This window comes from Primulina eburnea, chromosome 1 (assembly GCF_022965805.1).
Source record: "Primulina eburnea isolate SZY01 chromosome 1, ASM2296580v1, whole genome shotgun sequence".
NCBI lineage: Eukaryota > Viridiplantae > Streptophyta > Magnoliopsida > Lamiales > Gesneriaceae > Primulina > Primulina eburnea.
Window position 1 is genome coordinate 58508474 of NC_133101.1, and position 15603 is coordinate 58524076.

The following is a 15603-nucleotide window of genomic DNA, read 5'->3' on the forward strand; positions in this document are numbered from 1 at the left end:
ATTAATTTTTTTTTTGTTGTAAGAAACATATATTATTTTATGAATATATGATATTAGAGTGAGTCTCATGTAAGACCGTCTCATGGATCCTAGCATATTCACAATAAAAAGTAATACTCTTAGCATAAAAAGTAATACTTTTTCATGGATGACCCAAATAAGATATCCGTGTCACAGATATGACCCGTTAGACCGTCTCAAACAAGTTTTTGCCATGATATTTATAGATTAGTGATTAGATAATATTTAATGAGATAATTTTAACTTTTAAATAAATGAGAGAAAAAATCGAAAAATTATAGGAATATATACAAAAATTTCTAAACTCATATGAACAAAATTAGCTAATAAATATTATGAATAATAAAATTATAGAGAAACTTTGATATCAGACATACAAAAATTAGTTATTATGAGATATTCACCTTTAATAATATAGCAGAGATAATATAAAGATATAAAATTTACTATAATATGTTGAAAATTTTAAAAGTAATTCTGATCTAAAATCCAAAATTCAACCCTGTCTTGTCTAAACATAAAATAATAATAATAATAATAATAAAATATTCAAGCCTTTTTAGATTCTTCGCCCAAAAGGAAGGGCCCACTTCAAGGCCCTGATAACCAAATTATTGGGGCGTCCAACTGGGAAAGTGGGCTTAAAGTCATTTAACATGCTCCATTTCTTAATTTGAATTCATATTCCATTTCTTAATATGAATTAATCACTTAATTTTATAGATAATTTTCTCTTTTATCTGATTATTTTTATTTAATTAGATTTGTGATCTTAGTAAATATGACAAGATAATATCTGTAAGAATTTGTATTATGTTATTATTATATTAATGAAGAAATTTGAATACTGTATTAACAAAAGCATTAAATCGTACAAGGTAAAATTTTTACCCCGTACGTATCATGTGTTAACTATTATTAAGTAACAAAATTCAATTATAATTTATCCAACTATCATGTATAGATTACCAATTACAAGTTAAAACGAAAAACAAAAATTCTTATGAGATCATCCTACCATTCATTTTTGTGATATATATCTCATATCCGACCTATGAAAATGTAATATTTTTTATGTATTACGAACCATCTGACAAATTTAGATATATGAGACTGTCTCACAACATATATATACTTGAAATGAAATTAGTTTCATGATTGTAGTGTTAGATATAAATCGCCAAAAAGAAAAGTTAAAAAAGGGAAAAATTTAACGAAAATCGTTGGTTTTATTGTGAAAAAGTAAAAATTTATGGTAAAAAGTAAAAATCTCAAAGTCTCAAAATTTACCAAACTACACACTTTATAATATTTTTCTCTCTACTCAATTGTGATTTTCTTCACAAATGAGAGATCTATTTATAGAGTTTCATTACACATAATCCAAAAAAATAAAATACATCATTACCTACATCATCACACGCAAATTTCTAACTTTACAACTCTTATTTTCAACATTCAAATATTCAACTATTACTTTTTCAATATTCAAATATATTATTTCAACACTCCCCCTTGTGATGATGATCATGATACGATGATGTCTTCATTACGTGTTTTGTACTGCCTCGTTAAAAACCTTACTTGGAAAAACCCATTGGGATAAAAACCATAGTAAGGGAAAAAGAGTGCAGTCACGTAAACTCCCCCTGATGTTGACATGAACAATTCTTCACAAATTTCGTAGATTGCGCATCCCAATATTATATATGTGCTTTCTGAATATTGACGTAGGAAGTGCTTTTGTGAAGAGATCTGATGAGTTTTCACTTGATTGAATGTGACGAACATCAATACATTTATTCTTCTCAAGCTCCTTGGTGAATACGAAGAACTTAGGAGGAATATGTTTAGTTCTGTCGCTTTCTATGTATCCTTATTTCATTTGAGCAACACATGCAACATTATCTTCATATAGTATCACAGGCTTCTCATTGAATGATAATCCGCATGAAATTTGAATATGTTGGGTCATTGATTTTAACCACACACATTCACGACTTGCTTCATGTAGTGCAATAATCTCGGCATGATTTGATGAAGTTGTTACTAGCGTTTGTTTCTGTGAACGCCAAGATATTGCAGTTCCTCCACGAGTAAATACATATCCAGTTTGGGAACGTGCTTTGTGTGGATCAGATAAGTATCCAGCATCAGCATAACCAATTATACTTGGATTAGCATCTTTTGAATACAAAAGTCCCAAGTCTGTCGTTCCTCGTAGATAACGGAATATATGTTTAATTCCGTTCCAGTGTCTCTTTGTTGGATATGAGCTAAATCTTGCCAACAGATTCACGACAAAAGATATATCAGGCCTTGTACAATTTGTAAGGTACATAAGGGCACCGATGGCACTTAGATATGGTACTTCTGGACCAAGAATATCTTCATCATCTTCACATGGACGGAATGGATCATTTTCTATGTTTAATGATCTAACAACCATTGGAGTACTTAAAGGATTTGCTTTATCCATATTAAAACGTTTAAGGATCTTTTCTGTATAATTTGTCTGGTGAACAAACATTCCACATTCTTTTTGTTCAATTTGTAAACCCAGACAATACTTGGTTTTTCCAAGATCCTTCATTTCAAATTCTTCCTTCAAGTATGACACAACTTCTTGAATTTCCTTATTCGTTCCAATGATGTTTAAATCATCAACATATACAGCAATAATTACGCATCCGGATGTTGTTTTCTTAATGAAAACACAAGGGCATATTGAATTATTTACATATCCCTTTTTCATCAAGTGATCACTTAGTCGATTATACCACATTCGACCTGATTGTTTTAACCCATATAATGATCTTTGTAATTTCACAGAATAACATTCCCTGGGTTTTGAACTTTGTGCTTCAGGCATCTTAAATCCTTCAGGGATTTTCATATATATATTACTATCAAGTGATCCATATAAGTAAGCTATAACAACATCCATAAGACGCATTTCTAAATTTTCAGATACCGCCAAGCTAATCAAATACCGAAACGTAATTGCATCCATCACAGGAGAATACGTTTCTTCATAATCAATTCCAGGCCTTTGAGAAAAACCTTGTGCAACAAGTCGAGCTTTATATCTTACTATTTCATTTTTCTCATTTCGCTTTCGAATAAAAACCCATTTGTATCTAACAGGTTTTACACCTTCAGGTGTAAGGACTATAGGTCCAAAAACATTACGTTTATTTAGCGAATCTAATTCAACCTGGATGGCATATTTCCATTTTATCCAATCCTGCCGATTTTTACATTCACCAAAAGATTTTGGTTCATGATCTTCGTTATCATTTATGATGTCGATTGCCACATTATAAGAAAATATATCATCAATTTCATCTATATCTTTTCGGTTCCATATTTTTCCAGTATTAATGTAATTGATAGAGATTTCATGATTCTCGTCAGTTTGTGGTTCTGACAGAACATTTTCATCATCATGTGTTTCTTCAGGAACACCATTCTCTATTTTGTGATCATCATGTGTTTCTTCAGAAACATCATTCTTTATTTTGTGATCATCGTGTTTCTCTATGGATTTTCTTTTTCGAGGATTTTTATCCTTGGAACCGACTGGCCTTCCACGCTTCAGGCGTTTAATGACATCATGAGTATCTTCCATTTGTTTCTTTGGAATTTCAATTCGAGCAGGGGCATTTGCAGCATGTATATATGATTTAGGTACACCTTTTGTGTCTGCAAATGCATCTGGTATTTGATTTGCTATTCTTTGCAAGTGTACAATTTGTTGTACATCTTTTTCACATTGTTTTGTTCTTGGATCCAGATGTAACAATGATGATACATACCATGTAATTTCTTTTTTGGTATGTTTCTGTTCTCCCCCTAACATTGGGAAGATTTCCTCATTAAAATGACAATCAGCAAAACGTGCTGTGAACACGTCGCCTGTCTGAGGTTCAAGATATCGAATTATTGATGCACTATCATAACCGATATAAATTCCAACCTTTCTTTGAGGTCCCATTTTCTTTCGTTGTGGTGGTGCAATAGGCACATACACCATACATCCAAAAATTCTCAGATGAGAAATGTCTGGTTCTTTACCAAATGCAAGCTGCAATGGGGAGTATTTATGATATGCACTTGGTCTGATGCGAATTAATGAAGCATCATGTAAAATTGCATGTTCCCATATAGAAATAGGGAGCTTTGTTTTCATAATCATTGGTCTAGCAATCATTTGCAGATGTTTAATCAATGATTCAGCCAATCCATTCTGTGTATGTACATGAGCAACATGATGCTCAACAATGATTCCCATAGACATACAATAATCATTGAAAGTCTGGGAAGTAAATTCACCAGCATTATCCAGTCTAATTTCTTGATTGTATAATCGAGAAATTGATTCCTCAATTTTATTATTTGAGCAAGTAACCTTGCAAATGCAACATTTCGAGTTGACAATAAACATACATGTGACCATCTGCTGGAGGACATCAATCAATACCATAAAGTATCTGAATGGTCCACATGGTGGATGGATTGGTCCACAAATATCACCCTGAATACGTTCAAGAAACATTGGTGATTCAGTTTGGATTTTGACTGGTGATGGTCTTATAATAAGTTTTCCAAGAGAACATGCTTTGCATTGAAACTTATTATTCTGAAAGATCTTCTGGTCTTTCAGTGGATGACCATGTGTATTTTCTATAATTCTTCGCATCATTGTTGAACCAGGATGTCCCAATCGATCATGCCAATTGGTTAATATCGAAGAATTATCTACTACCATGTTTGATTCAATGGGACTTATATGTGTATAATGCAATCCAGTAGGGAGCATTGGTAGTTTTTCAATCACATATTTCTTTCCTGATTTATATGTGATAAGGCACATATATTTCTCATTCCCTTCATTCAATGTTTGAGTATCATACCCATAGGAATATATATCATTAAAACTCAACAAATTTCTTTTCGATTGTGGTGAATATAAATCATCATTGATAAAAAATTTGTACCATTAGGTAACAAAAATTGTGCTTTACCACATCCTTTAATCAAGTCTACAGGACCTGATATTGTATTCACCGTTGTTTTTGTTGGTTTTAGTTCCAAGAAATATCTTTTATCTCGGAGGATAGTGTGCGTTGTACCACTATCGGGTATGCAAACTTCAGCTTTGCTCATAGCATTTTCCATATTTGAACTTCAAAAAAATATGCAATGAAATAAATTACTGGCAATATATATTTAAATATAACACATATCATAATTATACAATAAAACATTATTATATGAATACATGAAAAACAAATTATTGTACATTTATATTCTACCACTATATTGTTCATTTTCAGAAAAATCACTGAGAAAATCTGCAGCATCAAAATTGTTCATTTCTATCCACCAACATGTTGATCATTTCCAGAGAAATCATTCATAAAATCACCAGCATCAAAATGAGTTGAATCACTCAAACGGTCACTGCGTTCAGTGAAGTTGGTCTCCTTTTCTTTCCCCTTTAATGATTCCTTATAAAGTTTACAAAGATGCTCAGGGGCTCGACAAACTTTAGACCAATGTCCTGGAGTACCACATCTGTAACAAGAACTTTCATATCTTTTTGAGTGATTCTCATTAATACTTGTATTCTCATGATGCCTTTTCTGTGGATGGTTTGGGACGCTCTTTTGAGATGAGTTATAAAAATAACTATCTCTATTATTTTCAAACCACGGCCTCGACCACGACCACGGCCAATTCCACGTCCACGTCCACGTCCACGACCTCGACCTCGACCTCGACCAAAATCTTGTCTATGAATTTGATTTTGGTTCCGAGGTTTAAATTCATTTTTACTTACAGCATTTACTTCGGGAAATGCTGTTGATCCAGTGGGTCGGGACTGATGATTTCTCATTAATAGCTCATTGTTCTTTTCCGCCACAAGAAGACAGGCGATGAGCTCGGAATATCTCGCAAATCCACGTACTCTATATTGTTGCTGTAGAGTAATATTTGATGCATGAAATGTGGAAAATGTTTTTTCAAGCATCTCAGATTCTGTGATCTCATGTCCACAAAATTTTAATTGCGAGATTATTCTATACATCGCCGAATTGTAATCACTGACTTTTTTAAAATCTTGGAATCTCAGTGTATTCCATTCATCATGGACGGTCGGAAGTATAACTTCCCTTATATGTTCAAATCTTTCTTTTAATCCCTTCCACAAAGCCATCGGATTTTTTTCAGTCAGGTATTCACATTTCAATCCATCGTCGAGATGTCGACGTAAAAATATCATGGCTCTTGCCTTTTCTTGTGACGTGCATATGTCATTTTCTTTAATGGTCTCGCTTAGACCCAATGACTCAAGATGCATTTCTACATCGAGAGTCCATGGCATATAATTTTTCCCCGTAATATCAAGAGCGATGAATTCGAGCTTTGTCAAGTTTGACATGGTGGTACTAAAAAAATTACGATGCATTTTATTAGTTAATAAATATCGCAATACAAAGTAATGGATAAACAACAAGTACAAGCATTTGTAAAAATAAATAAAACACACGAGGAGGATATTCTCCGATAAATACAAGACTCGTGAATATGATAACCAAAATAATTAAAATAACCTTGAGAAAGCCATCTTCTTTTTTTCTTCGAAAAATTTGATGAAGAATAATTTTTAGAGAAGAAGAGAAAGTTTGAGTGATTGAATATGTTTGTGAGATCATATTTATAGGACAAAAACTAGCCGTTTTTTTACCATTTATGACCGTTGGTGTACAAAAAAATAAATGTATGTATTTGTATAATTTTATGGTAATAATATGGTGTATATAATATTACACATGTTTAAATAATTATGTATATCATATCATAATATTATAATGAGTGTCATAATTTATTTTGTTTAAAAACCTTATAGCCTTTTATACTTGTCGTATCCCTTGCCAGGAGTGTGGGATGTCGTCTTAACATCCTCACAGGATTTATAACAAGTTTATGAAAAATTTATTTTTATTATTTCTAATAATAACATTATATTGTATATTAAATAAATATACAATAAATAAATAACAGTAAAATAAATATTAGTACTTTTGTTACCTTTTTCTTCTGTTTGGAGCTTGGAAAAGTATGTAGGACTTTTAGAGCTTCGTGCTGATAACGTGTTGTGAAAAAATAAAAATTTATGGTAAAAAGTAAAAATCTCAAACTCTCAAAATTTACCAAACTACATACTTTATAATATTTTTCTCTCTACTCAATTGTGATTTTCTTCACAAATGAGAGATCTATTTATAGAGTTTCATTACACATAATCCAAAAAATAAAATACATCATTACCTACATCATCATCACACAAATTTCTAACTTTACAACTCTTATTTTCAACATTCAAATATTCAACTATTACTTTGTCAATATTCAAATATATTATTTCAACAGATTTATCAATAATAAATTTAAATTAATTTTTTTTTTCAAAAGTAATGCAAGTCGTGGCGTTTTGCAGTACCAATAGCGGACGATGCAATTAAATTTGCCTTTTTTTTGTAATTTTTTGTTTTTCTTTTATATAATGCATGTTTATTTATTTAATAAATTGAGATTTAAGGTCATATACCATACCAAACATGCGGAATTACTAATTCGTTAGAAAAATAATTTTCAAAAAATAAGACGGTCTCATAGATCTTTATCAATAAAACACTTATAAAATGTCCATGTTTATAATAAAAAATAATTTAATATAAAATAATAAATTTTCATAGATTGGGTTAGGTCGGATAACCATATTACAAAACTGATATGTACTATTTTATTAGAGTTTTTGTTATTTTCAAAATAGTTGTGAACCGGTAAACCACATTTTTTTAATAAAAACCATATATTTTTATAATTTATCTTTAAAAAAGTTTTAATCTTTTTACTTTTTCTAAAAAAAACTTTTACTTATATTTAAATAAACGTTGGTTTAATTTTTCTAAAAAAAATAAAAGTTGTATGTGTGTTAGTTTAAAAGACACATATGTGTGTCTGTCTTAGAGTAAGTCTCTTGTGAGACGGTTTCATTAATCTTTATCTGTAAGATGCGTCAACCCTACCGATATTCACAATAAAAAAATAATACTCTTAGCATAAAAAAGTAATATTTTTTCATTGATGACCCAAATAAGAGATCGGTATCACAAAATACGATCTGTAAGACTGTTTCACACAAGTTTTTGCTTCCGTGTTATGCACACGCAAAATTCTTGAAAAATAGAAGAAAATGTGTATGTTTTCTTCTTTTCCCTCCCTATTATTATTCATATTTCTAAGAAAGCTAGTGTGTATGAATGTATGTGTGCATGAATAGACATATATTCTTTTTATAATTTGTTCGAAAACTAAACAAATATTATTATTCATATTTCTAAGAAGCTAGTGTGTATGAATGTCATCATAAGCATTTATTCTTGTAGTGATAGTAAAACTTGTACCAAAAAAATAGTGACACATATATACAATGTCTCTTACTTTTAAAAAAATCTGCATAATCCAATTGTTATTATTATGCCAATTAATAATCATATGTTACTCAACATATAAAATATAATGAACCAAACTGGTGATCAGTGGAACAATTATATATGACTTTTCTCACGAACCATGTAGACATTATGCGTAGCTAGGAAATTAAGCATTTGAGTACTACTACTTGTCGTCTGTCCAGGACATAAATAAATTATATATGTATATTTTTAATTTGTAGTAATTTTTACATAACACTACAAAATCTAATAGAAAATATTATCAAGTCAAAAGTTTTAATTTGTAATACTAAGTACATTGTAAATTTATTTTCCTTCGAGAAGATAAAATTTGCAAGAGAATAGGTTTCTTGTGTGACGGTCTCACGAATCTTTATCTGTGAGACGTGTCATCCCTACCGATATTCACAATAAAAAGTAATAGTCTTAACATAAAAAGTAATATTTTTTCATGGATTATCCAAATAAGATATCCGTCTCACAAAATACGACTCGTGAGGCCGTCTCACACAAATTTTGTCTTTGAATATTGTTCAATTTTTTGGGGGATAATTATTAACTTCTTTGCTTATATATTATTAATTAATATAACAATTGAGTGTTTATATAAACAATATTTCGATCTGCTACTTGATTCGACATCCAAGAATCTTCATCAACATGTTTAACGTTGTGGTGTGAAAAAATCTTGGTACTTATTATTATTTTCACTCGATATACGCGTCTGAGCAATGCAGCTGAGCAATCAATCTTATATTTTTTATTCTAACTTTTAAAAACTATAATCTTTCGAAATTATATACCAAACCCAAACCTCTGAGTTTATTACCTATATTCATAATTAATTACAGCAATTCATAAAATATTTATTTACAGTCCAAAAATTGGATTTTTTTTTTGGGTTCGGATGTTGTGTGTGTGTATATATATATATATATATATTTGGAAACATACATGCATTTTAATTATTAGGCTAGAAAAGAACACAAAATTTCACGTCAGGGGATGTCATTCAAACATGCGTGATTAATTGGTCAAGTACTGAAATAATGGGGAATTGGGCCTTCTGTTACTTTGTCACATGTTCCTTGAATTTGCTTATTAATAAAGCAGCAGAATGCATGTAATTATTTTTATGAAATAGATGAAAGCCAAACAATTTATGACACATCGAACACGCACAGCACCGTATAGGGTTTCTCAATAATTTGGTCGAAAAAAGAAATATTTGCTAATTTATTCCTTTGGTTGTATTTGAACAGGACTATATTTTGGATTTGTGGATGAATTTCAAATAATATGATTGGAATTTCAGATGACTAAATAGGTTGTAGGCCGTATATTTGAAATTCAATCAGAAAAATATAATTGAGAAACATAAGAGATTTCAAATCATCCATTTATATATTATTTTCTATAAAAATAGTTGTGTAATATTGAATGATACTGTTGTACTTTCAGGAAAAGTTTCTGAGAAATTCTCCTTTTTAAGCCTTGAATATCAATATTACAATTTGATACATATGAGTAAATCTCTTGTAAGATGGATCGTGAGATGGATATATCCAATCCGTATTTAGAATAAAAAATACTATTTTGTAAGATGGATCGTCACATGGATCTATCCAATCCGTATTTAGAATAAAAAATAATATTTTTGAGATTAAAAATAATATTTTACATGAATCACGTCGGATACGAGACATGTCTCAATAAATTGATTATGCATATATCTCCTCCAAGACCATCGTATCGTGCCTTTCTTTCCACATTTATCAGAGAAGAGAACAGTAAGTACTGGCCCTGTTCAATCAGTCTTGCCGGCCCGAATTAACCTAGGGTATATACGATCTTTAACCAGTTTCTCTATCTCTTTTTTAAAAACACCGACTGAATATTAAAAATAAAAATCTATTTATGAATAAAATGAGACCTTTTCTAAAAATAAAACCTTTTCAAAGAGCTCTCATGTTATTCGAGTTTGTCTAGGCTAGGGGTATAAATCAAAATTATAATCATTAATATGAGCTAGTAACTTAACATATTTTCTTTGTTTTCTGATATTTCTAAGTTCACGCATATGATTGTGACTAATATTTGGAGTATTATGTGGAGCATTCAGTTTCCATGTGTGAAATATGTTTTATTTTTTTTTAATTTCGTTTTGTACATATGATTGATAATCTTTGTGAGTAGGGGTGAGCATTCGGTTAATTCGGTTACCGACCGAACGGAATTAGCCTAACCGAACTAGCCACAACCGAACCGAACCGAACCGAACCGAAATATTTAGCCATAACCGAACCGACCGAATTAATTTTCATAACCGATGAAAACCGAACCGAATTAAAATCGGTTAATTCGGCCGGTGACTGAATTAACCGATTAGTTTAAAAAAAATTTGTGATTTAACTTTAATTATATATTTAATTTTTTTTAACACTATAGTTTAAAAAAATGCATAAAAACATAAAATCACACACATCACAAATGTATAAGTTTTATTTGAACACAATTAATACATATTATATCGATTTTAAAATTTAAAATTAAAATATTGATAAATAAAAAATTTTATTAAATAATAATATTTATTATATCGGTTAATTTGGTTAACCGATTTCAAAATTTTGAAAACTGTAATCGAACCGAATTAACCGATATAACCGAATTTTTTAATTTGAAAACCAAATTTTCGAAATAACCGAACCGAATTTCCGAATTGACTCGGTTCGGTCGGTTAATTCGGTTTAACCGAAATCTTGCTCACCCCTTTATTTGTGAGTTTGGTATTTAATGTAGTCAGAATTAAGTTTTAATTTTGTATTTTTCAATTTTTAGCAATTTTATATTTTTTATGGGGAGAGTGTAACGTGTCTTTGTATACATGAGTATCATGTCGACACTGTATCAACGACACGTCAAAAAATGAACAAGATTGCATTTATATGGGTACATTATTTTTTTGGTCCAGTTTGTTTGAGTTGTTGTGATTTTGGTCCTCAATTTTATCAAATTTCAGTTTGAGTCTCGTATCTTTAATTTTTTTTGGTATTTTTATTCTTTTTTAATCGGAAATGCTGATGTAGCACTATAAACATCGATGTCAAATAATTGACTGGATTGATGTCACATCGGAAAAAGGAATAAATTTGCCCCAAAAATAAAATACGACAGACTATAAAAAATGAAATTTCACGACATATATGATTGAAATCGAAAAAAGACAAAAAAAAAAAAAATCTCTAATAATAATAAAGATAATAGACTAAAATTGAAAGATGTAATATTGAAGATCAAAATGGCAAAGAAATAATAATTCATGACCAAATTTGCAATTTTTCCAAGAAAGAAATTTTCCAAAACACATATTAAATAGGATATCAGGTGAGGTTTGTGGGCCAAGTATTGCATGTGTGCTTTTCTTGCTCTTTCAAATTCAAAAAGCACAACCCTTTCTTCTGGTTTGACAGTTGAAGATTAAACTCAATGGGCACATATTGAAACCCCTATTCCAGTACTGAATTCGAAATGATTCGCAAGTAACTCAGTAGCGTCTTGCTGCCACTATAAATATTCGGGGTGGCCGGGTTTGCAATACCATTACCAGAAAAAGGGCCGAAATTAAGTACTAGTCATTTTCTACCACTAACTGTTCAAGTACGATTTAAAATGGCGAGAATCTCATCAGATCCTCTTGTTATCAGTAGAGTGATCGGAGATGTTGTTGATCACTTCTCCACCACTGTTATAATGAGTGTCACTTACAACTCAAACAAGCAAGAACTGCACAATGGCTACGAGTACTTTCCTTCTGCAGTCACCTGTAAACCTAGGGTTGAAGTTCATGGAGGTGATCTCAGATCATTTTTCACCCTGGTAAGTTACACATCTTGATTTTACTGTACAAGTTACTGGTGATGACTAGTTATGTTCTTCGTTTAGTATCTTAACCACATGGTTGAAATATTTACTTTCTTGGGTTTTTGTTTTTTCAGGTTATGACAGACCCAGATGCTCCAGGTCCAAGCGATCCGTACCTTAGGGAGAACTTGCACTGGTATACATATATATACACACATACGACATATATTCTTTTGTGTATATATCAAGAACAAGAAGAAGAACAATAAACTAACATTTTATGGTGTAAATGTATATGACCTAAGTTCATGAGTGTGCTAGGGTTCTTCCAACTTCATGGAGTAATATTTTTCGTTAACAGAAGTTCATTGAAGATATACTCGAACATCTTCTGTCATACATAAACTATGATTTTAATGTCAGTCAACCCATTCTATGGTGATCAGCACATCCCTAAAAATATTCTTGCAAAAAAAGTGAATCTGGAGAAGTGATAAAAAAAAGAGACAACTTTCAAAGATACCGACCTATTTGTGAAATCAAGATAAGGTTTCTTGCATTTATATTTCATTGTTGCTTTGGTTTTTTGAAGTTTTCAGATATATATACATGCTAATTCGATCATTCTTAATTAACTTTAGAATGCTAGAAAGGAAATAAACAACTTACTATTCACAGTGCTGTGTTTTATATATTTTGGAGAAGGAAATTATGTGTTTTTGATTTGACAAACTGACAGGATGGTCACAGATATCCCAGGCACCACGGATTCCTCGTTCGGTATGAACAAATTATTCTCCGCCCACTAGCACAAATTAGATTAAACTAATTTTTTTAAAAAGGACAATAAATGTAAAAAATTTCCAGGGAAAGAAGTTGTTAGCTATGAAAAGCCAATGCCAAACATAGGGATCCACAGGTTTGTATTTCTTCTGTTCAAGCAACAAAAGAGACAATCAGTAAACCCACAAGTCTCTAGAGATTGCTTCAGTACCAGGAAATTTGCAGAGGAAAACGGGTTAGGTCTTCCTGTTGCTGCTGTTTTCTTCAATTGCCAACGCGAGACTGCTGCAAGAAGACGCTAGCTAGCTAGCTGGATCGATGGATGTGGGCATGTGGCTACATAGAGAATATGGGATTCGGCTAGCATGGAAGAAAAACTGGGAAATCATAATGATTAACGTAGGTTCTTGTTGTAGTGGGAGCCAAATTTTCCGCACAATTAATTGGTATCCATGAATTGTGCTAGTAATGCTTGATGATTTCTACTGTTAGGAATAAGCTTCTAATTTCGATTCATCTTGGAATGATTTCTTCTACTTCTTCTTGTTTTTTTTCTTTTCAAAAACTTGCGTTTGTGATTAGATGTGGGCCATTAATTATATGATATTTATCCCTTTTAACGATCGAGGACTGTGGAATGTGCGTCATATATTTTAAATGTTTGTACAATAAATTATGTTTTTTAAAACCTAGCTAATATAAGTATTTATTCTTGCATGACTCATTGTATTTTATAAAATTTTATGTATATATGTGTATACAAATACTCACACACACTATTTCTCTTTACTTTAGTGTGCGTATATCTATAATATTTTCCAGATCCCCACAATATATCCATCTGAATACAGATTTTCCAGATCCACATAGCAAAGTTGAGCAAGAAACCATAGAATCTATTAGCAAGAAACTATGAAATCTTTCACGTAGATTTCATGATTTCTTGCAGAGGAAAATCTCAACTCAAGTTAGGCTTCACGTTGGTTTTTCAGTTGCATGAGCACAATTGCGTTTCAAAAAATCGCGTTAATAAGAGTAAATTGTACAAATTTTATAAAAAGTCAAGGGCTGAGACACCTATTTAATTTTCCTGAGGATGTAAGTGACACACTAATTACTAATTAATTACAACAAGGTATATTTATAGTATTTTAAATTAATTTAGCCGTAGCCAAAATAATATAAACTACATTTTCAGCATTTATATAGTAAAATTGTAATTTTTGTTTTGTATTATTGCTTCTATACAATTTTGATAATATATGTTATTGAAATTGAGTTTTAGTATTATGCTTTTCAGACTTTGATAATCTTAATTTTTTTCATTGGAAGTTTAATATGAAACACCACGTATATTAACAATACATTGGTTCAATTCAACGTCTTATAGACATCAAAAAATAATCAAAATTGTAAAGACAATATAAAGACAATAGATTAAAATTAAAATCGACAAACCAAAGTCATAAATATTTTTGGACCTTAGATTGGGCCTTCATATACTTTTCTTAATTGATACCCCTTTATCAAAATCTTTATTGGGCTGGAAATTGGACTCAAATTATGAAATTTGCATAGAATCCCCAATCACGCGAATTCCACGTGGAAATGTAGAAGCATGATCTTACGTTCGGTCTGCTACTACTTGGAGTCGCTTCTACTCTGATCTAAACGTCACTCGAAGATTTACATTTTCAGCAAACCTTCGTATAACCACCATCTTCCGGATTCACACGCAAAATAAAAACACAAAATTAGGACGAGGATTTGGATCTTCTTGTGCAAAAATTTATGATCGGAAGCCATGCATAGCAATTTCAAAGAACAGATACTCGAATACGTACTTGCGGCGGGCTGGGAGATCCTATATGTGCTCGATCAGGGCGGGTTGGGTCCTACATCGAATGGCGATGCTGCTGTAGTGACCCGACCCAAGACCAAACACAAGGATGAAGATGAAGGGGAAAAGCTTCGGGCTGGGTTGAATTCAGTTCTTATTAGGGGAAAAACCCAATGTTAAGTGGCAAGCGTTGTTGGAGGGAGGCGCTGATTCTTCCGGTGAAGTTCACCCAGTTCTTTATGGGTTAGATTTCTGATTTTGATACCCTTTTCCTCGATAAGTTTTTTTGTTTGTTTGATTGAGCTGTGTGAAAATTAGGTAAATAGACCTCCCAACTGTCTATGCATTTTTCTCCAATATGAAAGGTCACAAGAACTCTGCCCGTTGAGACTGCCGGTCACAAGCCTGGATACGTAGCATCGTAAAAAAATATATAATCGTTGGTGTTAGGTCTGTGATAGCCAACCATCTATGATGTCACACCTCTTCACATGCAGGGGCGGAGCCGGGATACAAAATTACCTGGGGCTGGCTCCGTCCCATATGGTATTTAATAAAATAAATAAT

The 15603-nt window shown here is 31.5% G+C and overlaps 1 protein-coding gene across 1 annotated transcript; it reads left to right on the forward strand.

Annotated features, from left to right (window-relative positions):
• The first annotated feature begins 12221 nt into the window (after window positions 1–12221).
• Window positions 12222–13587, forward strand: LOC140813104 (protein CENTRORADIALIS-like). Its single transcript, XM_073171539.1, has 4 exons — window positions 12222–12428; window positions 12548–12609; window positions 13153–13193; window positions 13281–13587. The coding sequence occupies exons 1-4, from the start codon at window positions 12222–12224 to the stop codon at window positions 13496–13498; spliced, it is 528 nt and encodes a 175-aa protein (XP_073027640.1). The 3' UTR covers window positions 13499–13587.
• Window positions 13588–15603: the final 2016 nt, after the last annotated feature.

What these genes read in the sequence shown, in the direction of transcription:
- LOC140813104 (XM_073171539.1), top strand. Translation starts at nt 12,222, where the DNA reads ATGGCGAGAATCTCATCAGATCCTCTTGTTATCAGTAGAGTGATCGGA. An exon ending in TCAGATCATTTTTCACCCTG is followed by an intron (nt 12,429 to 12,547) that starts GTAAGTTACACA and finishes TTGTTTTTTCAG; the next exon opens with GTTATGACAGACCCAGATGC. An exon ending in CACCACGGATTCCTCGTTCG is followed by an intron (nt 13,194 to 13,280) that starts GTATGAACAAAT and finishes AAAAATTTCCAG; the next exon opens with GGAAAGAAGTTGTTAGCTAT.